The following is a 15638-nucleotide window of genomic DNA, read 5'->3' on the forward strand; positions in this document are numbered from 1 at the left end:
CAGCTCCCCTTCTGACCGGTCATGTGACCTTTAGCAAGTCGCTTCCCCGCCTAGGCTTTGTTGGTCTTATCTATATAGACTGTAAGATATTTGAGGCATGTACTGCCTTTGTGTATATATGAAGTGCCTAGCACAATGCAGCCCTGATCGGAGATGGTATCTCTGGGAGTCAAAGAGAAATAATAAAATAATGCAAGGTTCAGACACTAACAGATACCATATAAGAACTTGACAAGATTCTGCTCTCCTCCACGCCTGCCATAATGGAGAGATCTATAATTCCAAGTGCCATTTCCCTACACCAGCTACAATGGAAGGGTCTGTAGTCATCATTGCAATGCAAGGTCAGAGGATTAGGAGCTGACCGCTTGTAACATTTTGCAATTCTGTGGATGGGTGTGACAGACGCAGAGCAGGACTACACCAACTCCACACATGCAGACACCATGGTATCAGTGGGAGCTAAAAGCCTTCTGCCCCAAAGACACAGACCCAGATCTCACAGTGTCATTGTATCCACACCTGAAACCCACCTACATGGTCATATTTAGCTTTGGGACAAATCTTGATATTTGATGTTTTAGTAAATGAAAAAGAGGATAAGGTCTCTCTCACACACAACCTAGACTGCAGTGGAGTTACACGGGCACCAGCAATTGAACTCCAACCACACAAAACCCATTGAGACCAATGCCTGTTCACCAATGCCTCTGACAGGGGCTGCTCCAACCATGCATGGGTTATGCAGAGCCGAAAGACACTCAGCTCTGTGCCTCCCCGCACACAGCATGGTCCAGAAGGCAGAGATTCAGGGTCAGCTTCTCCTTTCTAAACAGGCCAAGCACCTGTCCTCCTATGAAAAGGATCTCTATTCATTGCATGGACCTGTTAGGACTTTCTCATTCTCTGTATACAAAGCCCAGGAACAGCATCCGAGTCCAGCCTGTACGTGAAGTTGGGGTGCTCAAAAGAAGTTATTCTTTAGAATTTTCCTCTACTTTTAGTGCTTTTCCAACTGGGCTGGTTCAAGGGATGTTTAGCGGAATTTATTAACTGGTGCCCAACAATGCAGTTCTAAGTAACAGCGTATCTTACCAGTCCCAGGAGGTCCCTGGATAATGGCCAGCTCCTTGGTGAGTGCTAACTGCAGGGCTTGCATCTGGGACACATCTAACTTCAAGGCTTCCATTGAAGGCCACTGGTTGGGGTCTAGAACATTCACCCTCTGTCTTCTCAAGCCATCCAGGAAACCCTCCTTTCCAACTGCAGAAGGCTCCTCTGTCAGGGGTGCAAGGTTGTAGGTGGTGCCCGTTGCCAGGTATGCTGGCTCCTTCACCAATACATCACACTCCACAATGTATTTCTGAAATGGGACATCTTCTTCCTGGATCTCCTGCAGCCCTTCCAGCACATGTCGGTAGGCTTCAAAGTAAGCAGTTGTCTCCACCATGAGAAAGGAGTCAGAAGGCTGGACCTCTGCCAGCAGCGCCTGGCTGTGCTCATTAAAGCACAGCTGCACGATTCCCTGGGACAGGTCTGCATTGTCACGGTTCGACACAGTGGCGAAAAGGAATGTTTCAAAGTTGTCTTTAGACATGCAAACCAGAGACCCATACAGCAAACGCTTGGAATTCTGCCATCGCACAAACTTTAGGGGCTTTGTGTCAAACTGGACCTTGTAGACTATGCCAGATGAGGAGCAGAGGGGGGTGATGATCCGGGTGTCAAAGTAGATTCTGATGTCATCAAACTTCCTTTTCCTCAAACCTTTGTCCTCAAAGCTCTGCAAAAGCTCCAAGATGCCTTCCCTTAATGGCCTGACAAAGTCCTCTCTCAGGAGCCGGAAATGCGTGTCCAGGTAAACGCTGGTGCTATCATACCTCCCAGAGACAATATTGGGACGAAGAAAGGGCTTTTTATCCCGATGCACCTCATTGTATGTGGGGTAGATGGTCATTGTGCGATAGGTTTCTTCCTGACCATCAGCCTGAGGTTGCACTAGGGTGTAGTTGTCAGCTCTCAGGGTGCCCTCACGCCTCTTCTCCTGCAGATGCTGAATAAGGGTCTGGACTTTTTCCAGGTTCTTCTCAATCTGTTCTGTAATGTCCACACCAGATGCTCTCAAGGCATTTATAGATGCTGGCAGGACAGACATCAACATGGAGATTTTCTGCACAGAACTGGCTGGGAAAATGCTCACCAGGTCCTGAAGGAGGGAGATGATGTTGCTTATATGCTCAGGGAACTGATGTCGTACAGCAGGAATGGCCTCAGTCATCATGTCTGCAACATACTGTGGCAGGCAGATCTTGAGGAAGTTTGATTCCTTTACCATACCCAGGAGCTGCTGGACACTTTGGCGGTCCATTCTGGAGCTGCATGCCCTCCTAAGAACCTGGCAGATGAGCTGGAGGAAGCTGGGTTTCATGGATGTTTGAGACAGAAGCTCCTTGAGCCCTGAACTGGAGGCAAGTGTGATGACCACTTCAGAGGGGTCTTTCTGAAGGAGACTTTCCAGAAATTTGTAGCCAATCCTCCTGACTTGCTGAGGCTGTTCATTGGGCTCCTGGCACTGGGCACCACCTGGAACAGGATTCTGATAGAAACGAGGATTTTCACAAGGATGGATTCTTCTGCCCCTGCCACCATCTTGGTTTTCATTTCTTCTTCTTCTGGCCTCATTTTCCTGCTCATTCCACTGTCCTCTGGGTCCATCGTTGGCCTGTCCACCCTGGTTTCTCCTTCCCTGATTGGGATACTGTCCTGCACCACGGTATCTTCCTTCCCTCTGCCCAGGGGGAAGAGGGCTATCGTTAACCCTGGGGTTTCCTCCAGGTTGGGCTGCTCCTCTCCGAGGATAGCCTGGGGCATTAATTGCTCGGTTTCTGCCTCTTTGTGGCAAGCCAGCATCTTGACATTCTACAGGACCCAAAGAGAAAAGATATTTAGAGAGAATGCCTCCTTAGAGAGGCTGCTTCCTGACACTATGTTCCTTGGGATAACCCCCACTCCCCATGACACCACACTTGCCAGCAGCAGCATGTTTCAGACGTTTCACATCACATTATAGAACTAATATTTTATTTACACCATGACCCTCAGTATGTTTTCTGCTGCATGATGAGTAAGAGTATGATTCGCTCATGGATTCCATGACTTTCTGGGACCTCCAGGACTTCCACAGTAGCAGGGCTGGAGCAGCTGTCAGCCCCGGAGTTGCCAGAGCAGCAGTGCCAGGGCTGAAGCAGCAGGGTGTGGGGTTGGGATTGGGTCAGCCCCTACCACTGGGGCAGCTACTGCAGCCAGCCCCAGGGCTGGCTACCCAAGCAGCTGTCCAGCCGGCCCTCAGGGCCACTGGAGCAGCAGTGGCCACCAGCCCTGAGAGGGGAGAAGCAACCCCCAATGGCCCCCCTCATCCCTGCAGCCCTCCCACTGTAAGTCCCCGTCCATCCCCCCACTCCGATATTTTTAGTAAAAGTTGAGGAGAGGTCACGGGCTTACATGAATTTTTGTTTCTTGCCAGCGACCTGTCCCTGACTTTTATGAAAAATACCCGTGACAGAATCTTACCCTTAGCAACGAGCAGGCACGGAGGAAAATGCCCAACCTAAAGTTTAGGATTGCGGTTAAACTATCAAACTATCAGCCAGAAAGTAAAATCACTCCCTTTCCACATGCTGAAAAGCTGAACAGCACGGGGCCCAAGATGAAGTCCTCTTTACAGATTGGGTTTTGCCAGCAGTTAATTGGCTGGTTTAATAGCCCATGAGAAAGCAGCAGTTGGGTCAGAACTTTAGGGGAGAGAATTTGGCAATGGACGGACAAATTAGGTGCCAGATACTATGGTAACAATAGTCAAATAAGCATGTAGATAAACAGACAGTTTCCAAGGCATAGGACTCATCCCTATCTGCCTCTGTTTGGCATTAGTCAAATGAAACCAATAAAACTCACTGAAACAAAAATCTAAAAAGGTGCTTTTGTAAAATATGTACCAACCAATCCCTGCTCTGAGACCACAGTGATGGGAGTGGTAGAAGATCTTAGAGAGATGGTGGTGTGTCCGGCACTGGGAATGGGTGACAGGGAGAGAAGTGGGTTTCAATTTATTTCAGTTTCAATCTCAGTTGTTCCTCTAGCTCCATTCATCAAGCAGGCAACTCACCTCTCCAGTTAACATTGTGCTGCCTTGGGTAGGGTTTCTGTCCAGGTCTCCTGCCATCCATTCCTCTAGAGAGTCACTCAAGTCCTCTTCTGCCTGGTTCTTTGTGCTGCTGCAGGAAGAGAGACAAAGCCAAACAATCTTTTAAAGAGGACCAAGCCAACCCAGCCCAGCATCCACAAAACCAGGAGCATCCTGGACACCTCTGTGGGGGACAGTGTTAACTCCACAAGGTATGTTACTATACAGAGCACCAATTACACCTGATGTTGCCAATTCAAGGATAGTTATACTATCTTAGCTTATAAATTAACACTTCACATACTAGGCACACTTCACCATCTGCACCTCTTCCCCTAAACATGAATCTGTCACTGTCCCAAATCCAGTTTCCTTCCACTGAGCATTGGAACACCCCCGTCTGATGGCCTCATGCTCCCTGTCCTCCCATGAGGACACCTCTGAGCCAAATCCTCCCTGTCCCACCCTGCTCTCTCAAAGCAGCCTGCCTACACCATGGTGGTCCCTGTCCTAAGAGATAGGAGACATAAGTCTCAATCAGGCCAGCCCAGCACAAGCAACCCTCAAAGAAGCGTCCCTATGGAACTACACCCCTTTCCCTTAACTGCCTCTCATTCCCATAGCCAGGGTCTCCAAGTGTCCCAGGAATCACAAACCCTGTTTTCCAAGGCTTGGTCTAGTTAAGACAAATACCAAGTCCTTACCCACCACCCTACTGCTACTGGTCGGTTTCTGTATCACTGAAAAACAGCTCACCAGTTTGTCACTTCTCTCTAGTCAGTTTCAGTTTCTGGTTCCCCACTAGCCCAGCCCAAGGGGGGCTGCCCAAGAGCTCCTGTAGCTGGAGGGCGTTTCCAGGACACCCTGCACCAAACACAAACCCACTGCACCATTTTTTGCTCAAAATTCACAAATGCAAAGTTTGGCAGTGTCATTTCCCAGCTTCTTAGAGCCTGACCTCCATCCCCTCCAGCCCCCAACCTGACTTCCGCCCCCCCCTTTCCGGCCTGCCCCCCCTCCAGCCCCCGGCCTGACCTCCGCCCCCCCCCTCCAGCCCCCGGCCTGACCTCCGGCCCCCCCTTTCCGGCCTGCCCCCCCTCCAGCCCCCGGCCTGACCTCCGGCCCCCCCTTTCCGGCCTGCCCCCCCCTCCAGCCCCCGGCCTGAAGTCCGGCCCCCCTTCAGCCCCCCGGCCTGCCCCCCCCTCCAGCCCCCGGCCTGAACTCCGGCCCCCCCTTCAGCTCCCCGGCCTACCTCCCCCCCTTTCCAGTCCCCAGCCTAACCTCCAGGCCCCCCCCCTTTCCGGCCTGCCCCCCCTCCAGCCCCCCCTTTCCGGCCTGCCCCCCCCCTCCAGCCCCCCCTTTCCGGCCTGCCCCCCCCTCCAGCCCCCCCTTTCCGGCCTGCCCCCCCCTCCAGCCCCCGGCCTGACCCCCCGGCACGAACGGCGCCCTACCACCATGGGGGGCTTTTCCTTAGCACCGCTGACTGCCCCCACCCGGTACCCGGCCACCCTCCGCGCTGGGCCGAGCCTTGCCCAGGCCCGGAAGCTCGCAGAGACCCAGCCTGGCCCGAGCCAAGAGCCGCCCCGGGCCGGGCCGGGCCGGGAGAGCGGGGACGCGCCTCACCAGCCAGACCCCGCGGCTCGCTCCCAGCCCGCGGCGCCGCCCGGACCCCGACGGGGAAGCAGCGTCCCCCCGCCGGCGCTTTCAGTTTCCTTTCCGGGGCGGAGGGGGGAGGTGACTCCGCCGGGGGGCGGGGCGTATCGGGGCGCCCGTGGCCCCGCCCAGCGGGCCTCCGCGCATGCGCCGCGCGCGACCGAGGCCGAGCGCCGCGTGCCTGCTGTGCCGGGACCTAGACGGGGGCGTTCTCGGCGCGCGCCTGCTGAGCCGGGGCCGGGGCCGGGGCCGGGGCGTTCTCGGCGCGCGCCATGCTGCAGGCGCTCGGGCTCGTGGCCACGCTCGGGGAGGGGGACGCGGCGCCAGAGGAGCCCGAGTCCGGGGACTCGGCGGCGGAGGAGGAGGCTGAGGTGAGGGGCGGCCGGGCCGGGCCCCCGGAGCCAGGCCGCTGTCTGGGCCTTGCCTCACCCCCTTCTCGCCCGCAGGGGCCGCGGGGCCGGGGGCAGCAGAGACGCCGCGGCGGGGACTTCAGCGCCGGCTTCGTCTTCGCGGAGAAGGAGGCTCCGGGCGCGGCGAGCGGGGCTTGGGCGGAGGCGCTGCGCCAGCTCAGGGGCAAGGTGCGTGGCCGGGGGGGGGCCCGGACGCCCTGCCCGAGGGGGGGCGCGGGGCCGGGGGGGGCCCGGACGCCCTGCCCGAGGGGGGGCGCGGGGCCGGGGGGGGGCCCGGACGCCCTGCCCGAGGGGGGGCGCGGGGCCCGGACGCCCTGCCCGGGGGGGGGGGGGGCGCGGGGCCCGGACGCCCTGCCCGGGGGGGGGGGGGGGCGCGGGGCCCGGACGCCCTGCCCGGGGGGGGGGGGGGCGCGGGGCCCGGACGCCCTGCCCGGGGGGGGGCCCGGACGCCCTGCCCGGGGGGGGGCCCGGACGCCCTGCCCGGGGGGGGGCCCGGACGCCCTGCCGGCGGCCCCACCGCTCTGCGGGTCTTAAACGCGGCTAGTAGCGGCGCGTCTCGTGCCCCCCGCAGCCGGAACGCCCAGTGTGCGCGGGGCGAGCAGGCCGCGCCTCGGCTCTGTTCCGGAGCCTGGCTCCCCACTTGCACGGAACGTTTCCTTCGCCTTGCGTGGGGCGAATGGCGGGCGGCTCTGCTGATCGCTCTCTCTACGGTAAACGGCCTTGCACGTTTCCTTCCCCCCTCGGAGAATGCAGGGGATGGAGGTTGCGCTGGTCCAGTCTCCTGGGGTGCGTAGGGTCCTCTCGGAACCTTACCAGGCAGCTCGGTGCCGTGGCCCGGGTCACTTAGGGCCCATTCCACCACCCACCTTTCTTTGTCTGGTAAACTGAATTAAAACTAATGGAGACAATCGATATATGCCCAAAACACCCAAGTCCCATACCCTGTTGTTTCACTCTGACTTTTTGTATTGCCCCAGACTTTAGGTTGAAAGGTCTCGGGGAGAGGGACCAAGTCTTCTCTCACTGCTCTGTCATGCACCTTGCAGACTTTTGGGACCTGCATATAAATGATGATGATCATGTTTTCCTATTCCCTTTGTTATTTGCCAGCATCACTGTGTGCCAGAGCCGCTGCTGGGTGGCTCTTACAGATTCCCCCTTGTCATATAATGTCATATAATATCAGGGTTGGAAGGGACCTCAGGAGGTCATCTAGTCCAACCCCCTGCTCAAAGCAGGACCAATCCCCAATTTTTGCCCCAGATCCCTAAATGGCCCCCTCAAGGATTGAACTCACAATCCTGGGTTTAGCGGGCCAATGCTCAAACCACTGAGCTATCCCTACCCCCTCCTATCCTTCCTCTCCCTAACTGTCTGTCTTGCCCTGCCCAGAGAGCAGCAGCAACAACACTGGATGAGAAGATTGAAAAAGTGAGAAAAAAAAGGAAAACGCAGGTTAGTGGGATGTTCACTGATTGGTGGACAAAAGCTTTTAGCTCCTACCACCAACAACCCTTGGAAGGACCTCCCATTGTGGAGGGGAGAAGGGAACTTTGTCCTTCTTTCCATCCCCTTTTCCATAAGGAAACCTTTGGAAACTTCTGTTCAGAGGTTGGCTGGGATCTTTCTGACACACTCCCCAGGCCATTGATCTCATGTCTTCTCTTAGGAAAGGGAAGCGAAACATGTTAAGATGAAAGGGGAAGACACCGAGATGGAGGAGGATAAAACCAAAGAGAAGGAAAGTGAGGAAGACAGTGGAGAGGAGGAAGAGGATGTAGAGTCCCAATATTCCTCAACTGATGAGAGTATCCTCACCAAAGCAGGTAATTACAAGTGTGGGGAAGGGCAGGAAGAAAGAAATTAGTCGGGGGCCATTGGCAGAGTGGAGAAGAGAATCTCATGAGAGAGCTGGCATCAGTGGCAGCATGGAGGGTAGGTTGGAAGGGGAATGGGCAGGAATCTCCTTTATTTGGCATATATCCTCCCCGCTGGTCCCTGCAATATTGTTCTCCCAGATTTTGCTCTTGTCTAATTGGAGTTTCAGCTCCCAGTATTTTCATCAGAGGTGTGTCCTTTCCATGGGGAAAGGAACTTGCTTGCCAACTGATTCCCCAGTTTGCTTGGGAATCAGTTTCACAGGCCTCTCCATCAATGACTGACTGGGGGAAGATGTGGGGTAGAATTCCGGTAGGCATGCTGGGGTGCAGGAAACATAAGAACATAAAAATGGCCATGCTGGGTCAGACCAAAGGTCCATCCAGCCCAGTATCCTTTCTACTGACAGTGGCCAATACCAGGTCCCCCAGAGGGAGTAAACCTAACAGGTAATGATCAAGTTCTCTCTCCTGCCATCCATCTCCACCCTCTGACAAACAGAGGCTAGGGACACCATTCCTTACCCATCCTGGCTAATAGCCATTAATGGACTTAACCTCCATGAATTTATCTATTTCTCTTTTAAACCCTGTTATAGTCCTAGCCTTCACAACCTCCTCAGGCAAGGAGTTCCACAGGTTGAATGTGAGCTGTGTGAAGAAAACTTCCTTTTATTTGTTTTAAATCTGCTGCCCATTAATTTCATTTGGTGGCCCCTAGTTCTTATATTATCGGAACAAGTAAATAACTTTTCCTTATTCACTTTCTCCACACCACTCATGATTTTATAGACCTCTGTCATATCCCCCCTTAGTCTCCTCTTTTCCATGCCTGGGTTGGGGCTTCCATGCCGGGGTTGGGGTTGAAGTTGCTCTTAGCTGATACCGAATGCTTAGCAAAAAGAAAAGGAGTACTTGTGGCACCTTAGAGACTAACAAATTTATTTGAGCATAAGCTTTCATGAGCTACAGCTCACTTCATCAGATGCATTCAGTGGAAAATACTTAGCATATCTCTCTTTCTTTTCAGATACCCTCAAGGTGAAGGAGCGAAAGAGACAGAAGAAAGTAGGAGAGATTGTGAGTGTCACTGGAGGGAAGGGCAGAATAACACTGAGCATTTCTCCAGCAAGCACCTTCCATCCCAAAGAACCCAGACCCACTTGACAAATGATAGTGTGTAGGATGGAGCCCAGAAGTGCAATGTGTGCTGGAAATTTTCAGCTCTTCCTCTTTGTTTTATTTCCTTCAGGAAACAGAGAGATTTTTCGAAGATGCATCTCAGTACGATGATAACTTGTCATTCCAGGACATGAACCTCTCACGCCCTCTACTAAAGGTATTAAGCTATCTGAGTCACTGCAGAAAGGATTGCAAGGAAGGGGGGAGGAGTTCACAGCCTCTCCCATGTGCTTTTGGGGAAGCTCCCAGCTACTCTAGTCGCAGCCTCTCCTAGCAGGAGACAGTGTAGGAAATGGGCATGAGCGCTAGCTTTGGGGGAATTAATGTTTTCTAGTGTAGAATAAGGTGAGATTTCCACTACACAGGTCGCATCTAGATTGAGATTTCCCTTTCTTTTATCTGATGCCTAACTATTCTGTTTCCTTGGCAGGCAATCACAGCCCTGGGCTTCAAGCAGCCAACCCCAATCCAGAAGGCCTGTATCCCCGTGGGTCTGCTGGGAAAGGATATTTGTGCTTGTGCTGCCACTGGGACAGGTAAGAGCCTGAATGAGGACTGAGATGCTATGGGAAGCATCATGTTTTTGAGGTGAACTAATTCTTGATGCCCTTTGTTCTGCAGGTAAAACTGCTGCATTCACCCTACCTGTACTGGAGCGCTTGATCTACAAACCTCGCCAAGCTCCAGTGACTCGGGTGCTGGTTCTGGTGCCAACCCGAGAGTTAGGCATTCAGGTGCACTCTGTCACCAAGCAGCTGGCCCAGTTCAGCAGCGTCACAACCTGCCTAGCTGTGGGTGAGTATGAGCCATGGGGCTGAGAGTTCAGTTCGCATGGACCATGCTATCCTCTTCCAAACTGCTCCAGGTAACCCCTAACTCTAAGGGATGGGGGCATAGAGAACCTGGCGTCCCATGATTAGAGCTGGTCAGGCTATAGGGCAGTTGTGCTCCTGTTCACAGCGTGTACACACACTGATGCTTTAACCTGGAGTGGTATCCTGTGCTTCTCCCATGGCATCTGGGGACGGACCATATCTGCAATCAAGGGGTCTCTTTTGTATCTGATGTCTGAGGCACTCACTGAAAGGATTCTTCACCCCGCAATGGATACAGGCCTGGGGGCTCTCTATCTCATCCTGCTCCAGGATCTCATGGTCCTTTCTGGGTTTTCACCATCACAGGGGGTTTGGATGTGAAGACTCAGGAGGCAGCTTTGCGCTCTGGGCCAGACATTCTCATTGCCACTCCTGGGCGCCTGATAGATCATCTCCATAACTGCCCCTCCTTCCACCTGAGCAGCATCGAGGTGCTGATCTTGGATGAGGCAGACAGGTAAGCTGGGTGGGTGGGTGGTGGAGAATGAGGCATTGGCTTCTAGCTTGCCCATTGCTGTGAGAGGAGAGTTTGCCTGGTCTAGAACAGCAGCTGGTCAGGGTTGATGCTGTAGAAGACTCTGCTCGACCCTTCTCTCCTTTCTAGGATGTTGGATGAGTATTTTGAGGAACAGATGAAGGAGATAATTCGGCTGTGCTCCCACCACCGTCAGACCATGCTGTTCTCTGCCACCATGACAGATGAGGTAAGGATGGGGCCTATGCAGCCTGTTCAGAGGCATGTTCAGTTCAGATGGGAGGGTGGGGATGGAGGGTTTTGGCAGACTTCCCTTTTTCAGTGTAGTGACACTTCCCTTCCTTCATTTGGATAGGTAAAGGATTTGGCTGCTGTTTCCCTGAAGAATCCTGTCCGGATTTTTGTGAATAGCAACACGGACGTAGCCCCTTTCCTGCGGCAGGAATTCATCCGGGTCCGTCCCAACAGAGAAGGGGACAGAGAAGCTATCGTGTCAGGTGAGTAGAGCAGCATGGGAGGAGGAGTTGGGTGGGTGAGCCCTGGCAAGTGGCATGGGAAAACTGGAAGCAGTGTTTTAGTGCAAGGCAGCTTTGTGGGGACACCTGGAGTTGTCTCTGCTGCTTGCTGACAGGACTTCGTCTTTCAGCTCTGCTGACACGGACCTTCACAGACCACGTGATGCTTTTCACACAGACCAAGAAGCAGGCTCACCGCATGCACATCCTGCTGGGGCTGATGGGTCTGCAGGTGGGGGAGCTGCATGGGAACCTCTCTCAGACACAGCGGTTGGAGGCCCTCAGGTACTGGCATAGTGGGTAGCCCCAGAGGGGGAGAAGAGTGGCTTCTGCAGGAATTGTGGAGGGAGCCCACTGCTTGCATAACAGCTTGTATTCTCTGCGGTCAGGCGCTTTAAAGATGAGCAGATTGATGTACTGGTAGCTACGGACGTTGCGGCCCGAGGACTTGACATTGAGGGTGTCAAAACGGTAAGTGTGCGAGGCTCTGAGCCCTCTTGAGGTCCCATGAGTCTGGCACTGGCCTTGCTTCCCTGCTAATCCCATGTCTTCCCCACAGGTGATCAACTTCACCATGCCCAACACCACCAAGCACTATGTGCACCGGGTGGGGCGGACAGCACGGGCCGGTCGGGCTGGCCGCTCAGTCTCACTGGTGGGCGAGGAGGAGCGCAAGATGCTGAAGGAGATTGTGAAGACAGCCAAGATGCCAGTGAAGGCTAGAATCCTCCCCCAGGGTATGTGCCTTGCTAGGACGGGGTTACAGACAAGGAGCCCGGTGAGGATGGGAGGTGCTGAAGCGCAGACAATTCTCACAAAGACCATATGTGTCTTTCTCTCTGGCCCCCACTGGGTGCGTTTGCAGATGTGATCCTGAAATTCCGGGATAAGATTGGGAAGCTGGAGAAAGATGTGTATGCAGTGCTGCGTCTAGAGCGTGAAGAGCGTGAGATGCAGCAATCAGAGGCCCAGGTGAGGGTAGTGAGAGCTTGCTCCTACAGTCTGGGCTGGGTAGGGCACTGAGATATGGGGAACTCACTCCCCTGGGTGTGGGCTGGCTACTCTGGAGGATGGACAGGGCAAAGCCCCTAGCCCAGGATAGGGCATTATTGGTTGGGGAATGTGCCCCCAGTCACCTAGTGAAGGTGAGTAGGGGCTCTCGAGGCTCCATGCACTGTAATCCATACATACCAGGGGCTTCTATGCACTAACGCTGACGGGGACCCAGTGAGGTGTCTGCCCTAGGTTCCCCAGACTGGGTAGCGGCCACTCTGCAGGTCCGTGAGTTCCCCGTCTGCTTGGGCTGTCCCACAGATCAACATGGCAAAGAAGCGACTGGAGACAGGAGAACAGAAGGTAGAAGAGGGGCCTGAGCGGAGCTGGTTCCAGAGCCGAGAGGAGAGAAAGAAAGAGAAATGTGAGTCCTGGGAAGAGGGAGGCCTTTGGGTCTGGACCAATGGGCTAATTCGAATCATGCATCTCTGAATCGGGTCTGAAATTGCTCTCTGCTCTTGAACCTTCTGTATTCCCTCACCCCGTCTGTGTCTCACCAGTGGCTAAAGCCCTTCAGGAATTTGACTTGGCGTTGAGAGGAAAGAAGAAGAGGAAGACATTTATGCAGGATACTCAGAAAAAAGGCCAAATGACAGTGAGTGAGGGGATCCGAGAGGAGGCAGGGGCCTGGGTGGCTTGGTCTGCTCCCTCATGCAGGGGCATATTAGCTGTAAACTTAGATTTCTGTCTCTCCCAGCCAGAGGAGAGATCACAATTTGAAATCCTGAAGTCACAGATGTATGCAGAGCGCGTAGCAAAGAGGAACCGCCGAGCAAAGCGAGCTCGAGTTGTGCCCGAGGATGAGCCTCCCTCAGCAGGTAAGAGAAGAGCATCTGTTCTCCACAAAAACAGCTCAGAGAATGCTTTAGCTGATTTCCCAGTTGCAATGTGGCTGCTCCTTAGAGCTGCATGCTCCTTGTGAGAGCTGAGAGCATGTTTACTGCTGGGGTGCAGGAGGGTTTTGCTGCTAGCATTTATCGTAATGCTGATTGCATAGATGCCATTGGTGGCTGTGCTGTTGACAAACACCCAAATCAATAGAAAGTGACCTGGAAGATTGGAACAGTAGAGACTGCAGGCAGTGACGGGAGAGTCCATTTCTTGTCTATAAAATGGGTGTTCCTAGTGCCCACACCGATCACTAGGAGGGCTGAGGCCAGTCTTTTTGTTCTGCATTTGTACACCATGTAGCACCATGGGGTTATGGTCCATGACTTGAGTTCCTAGGTGCTTTAGTAATGCAAATAATGTTGTGGACTGTCTGACCTTCGCAGGGATCCTGCTTCTGTACATCAAGCCTTGCTAATCGCTGGCTCTGTTGCTTGCTTTCCAAGGTCCCAAACGGAAGAAGCAATCATCTGTCTTCGATGAGGAGCTCACCAACACAAGCAGGAAGGCCCTAAAACAGTATCGTGCTGGGTAACTTGGCTCAGCATCACTGGGTTTGCACAGGCTGTGGTGGAGGCACTCTATTCCCTGCACAACCAGGGAAATCTTCACCAGTGATACCTTCTGCAGACAGTAGAGAGAGGATCAGGCTTCCTCTTGCTGCTTTGAAGGATAGTGGGGGCAAGGGAGAGTTATACAGGAGTCATTCTATCTACTTTAAATATCTTGTGAGGAGAGCAGAGGGTGTCCTGTCTGAGAGCACCTCTGTCACAGACCAGAGGTGCTGCTTCCATAAGGCCACTCAAGGTATCTGGGGGCAGGAAGAGATCAGGTGGCATGAGTGGGGAAACCACATCTTGCATGGGCTGGGGGCAATGCAGTGGGTGAGCAAAGGAATACTTCTCAGCTAAGACTGTCCTCCCAGTCAGCACCAGAAAAGTGCTGAATCATGACAGGAAAGCACGAACCCAGTGGGCAACACATGAACTGAGCAGAGGGGTATAGAGTTTCCTATTTCAGGGAGCATGGCTATGTCTCACTGAGCTCTTTCTCGTGCAGCCCCTCCTTTGACGAGCAGAAGCGTTTGGGCTTAGCCCGACACAGGAAAGGAGGGAACTTCAAATCCAAATCCAGGTAAACAGCCTTATTACCTTTAAGACTTTTCTGTTGGCCTGGTTTGTCCCATTTCCTCCTTGAAGGGCTACAGCAGACAAGCACCCATGGTGCTAATGTTGATGCAAAGTCAGCCCTGTTCAGCCAGTGCTGCCAGCCCCATGCTTGGGAACACACATGGAGACTTGTGTTTTACTGGCGGGCTACTTCTGAGGAGGCTGGGATTGCCTTTGTCTAGGAGCTCATTTACCCCTATCCTGTCCCTTTATCACCAGTACAGGCATTTGGACTGACTGGGACTTCCAATATTGTCTTTTTACAGGTATAAGAGGAAGTGACAGCAGCTCTTTGCCAGGATTCCCTGGAAAATCTAACTGTAGGAGACTTTGTGCCTCTTCCAGAAAAACCCTGCTTTCCATTCTGTATTTGCTAGAATAATGTAGCCTCTTAAGTGGCCTGAACTTACAATGTCTGTTAAATTCTTGGACTCAGTGTAAATGCACCAGCACCTGCTGAATTAGCACATAAAGGAAAACCATGTCTTCTGCAGTTGCAGCGAAGGACTGACTGACTTATACTTTTGTAACATAGCCTGCTGCTCACTTAGCTGTGGCAATTGAGAAAACTAGACCATGGGAGATAGTACAAAATTGCCAGGATGGTTCTCACTTCTTTACGTCTTGAGCTGTACACCTACATTAGTGAGCAAGGAGGCAAGCATCATACAATAAGTTCCAGCAGTTTTCACATAGTAACATTACAGGAACAGATGTAGTAAGCGGACAAATAGTTACTTAACTCTAGTCATCAACTTTTCTTGAAGAAGGGTGGCACCACTTGCTGATACTGCCAGGAAGTTAGTGGGAGAGAAAATAGAGGAGAAAGGGCTGTATCTACATCTAGCCCTTGGAATCCTGCTCTAAAACAGAGAAGAGTTGAACAGTCACAAGGAGTAGCAGTTTCTCTAGACCAAAGGTCTACTAGAGGTAGCACAGGCATGAGCACTGAGGGCATAGCCTGCCTCTCCCTTTGTGAGAAGGAAGTAGCCCTATGTTGTGCTATGCTGCAGGAACAAATATGCCTAGATTCAGACTATATTCACTCCAGCTATTTTCTTCCTTGCTGTCCTAATGCAATGGCTGTAGAAGGCTGCAGATGCTGGAAAAAATACTCTAGCACTAGTCCCAATACATATAAGCCACCACTCTGCCTGCTCCTACTGTATGAGGTCTTACTCAGTGCATTAGGTCTTGACAAGGGAGGGAGCCCCGTGATAGAGGAAACAGTTGACCTTGGTCTGGCAAGCTTACTAATACCCAGTTTAACAAAAGGACAGGTAGCAATTCTACAGTGGAGAGTACAGATGTGGGTCTCAATCAAAAACCTGACCAGAAGCTACAAATTAGGATGAACA

At 53.2% G+C, this 15638-nt stretch overlaps 2 protein-coding genes across 14 annotated transcripts in view; one reads left to right on the forward strand and one right to left on the reverse strand.

Moving 5' to 3' along the window:
• The window catches only part of ZNFX1 (zinc finger NFX1-type containing 1), a 36757-nt gene extending 30829 nt beyond the window's left edge, over nt 1-5928 (reverse strand). The window contains exons 1-5 of one of the 9 annotated variants that reach the window (XM_073326816.1): nt 5807-5928; nt 4940-5047; nt 4166-4274; nt 4000-4069; nt 1096-2919 (exon numbers count right to left, since the gene is read on the reverse strand). In XM_073326816.1, the coding sequence (XP_073182917.1) occupies nt 1096-2919; nt 4000-4069; nt 4166-4222 (1951 nt within the window). In that variant the 5' untranslated portion in view covers nt 4223-4274; nt 4940-5047; nt 5807-5928. The other 8 variants (XM_073326817.1, XM_073326820.1, XM_073326815.1 and 5 more) reach the window with 8 other exon arrangements.
• A 74-nt stretch (nt 5929-6002) lies between these two features.
• DDX27 (DEAD-box helicase 27) lies at nt 6003-14784 on the forward strand. 5 transcript variants are annotated; one of them, XM_073326827.1, is made up of 21 exons: nt 6007-6207; nt 6283-6414; nt 7639-7701; nt 7916-8072; nt 9154-9203; nt 9376-9462; nt 9736-9841; nt 9927-10100; nt 10487-10637; nt 10785-10884; nt 11011-11152; nt 11302-11455; nt 11560-11641; nt 11730-11907; nt 12036-12142; nt 12485-12587; nt 12724-12818; nt 12921-13041; nt 13558-13642; nt 14171-14245; nt 14547-14784. In XM_073326827.1, the coding sequence occupies exons 1-21, from the start codon at nt 6109-6111 to the stop codon at nt 14560-14562; spliced, it is 2277 nt and encodes a 758-aa protein (XP_073182928.1). In that variant the 5' UTR covers nt 6007-6108; the 3' UTR covers nt 14563-14784. The 5 variants fall into 5 exon arrangements, with proteins under 5 accessions (XP_073182929.1, XP_073182928.1, XP_073182926.1 ...); XM_073326825.1 differs by having other exon boundaries at nt 6007-6414; XM_073326829.1 differs by lacking the exons at nt 6007-6207; nt 6283-6414 and adding an exon at nt 6766-6956 and having other exon boundaries at nt 7646-7701.
• Nucleotides 14785-15638: the final 854 nt, after the last annotated feature.

This window comes from Lepidochelys kempii, unplaced genomic scaffold (genome assembly GCF_965140265.1).
Source record: "Lepidochelys kempii isolate rLepKem1 unplaced genomic scaffold, rLepKem1.hap2 scaffold_117, whole genome shotgun sequence".
Lineage (NCBI taxonomy): Eukaryota > Metazoa > Chordata > Testudines > Cheloniidae > Lepidochelys > Lepidochelys kempii.

What these genes read in the sequence shown, in the direction of transcription:
- DDX27 (XM_073326825.1), top strand. Translation starts at nt 6,109, where the DNA reads ATGCTGCAGGCGCTCGGGCTCGTGGCCACGCTCGGGGAGGGGGACGCG. An exon ending in ATCTTGGATGAGGCAGACAG is followed by an intron (nt 10,638 to 10,784) that starts GTAAGCTGGGTG and finishes TCTCCTTTCTAG; the next exon opens with GATGTTGGATGAGTATTTTG. An exon ending in CTAAAACAGTATCGTGCTGG is followed by an intron (nt 13,643 to 14,170) that starts GTAACTTGGCTC and finishes TTTCTCGTGCAG; the next exon opens with CCCCTCCTTTGACGAGCAGA.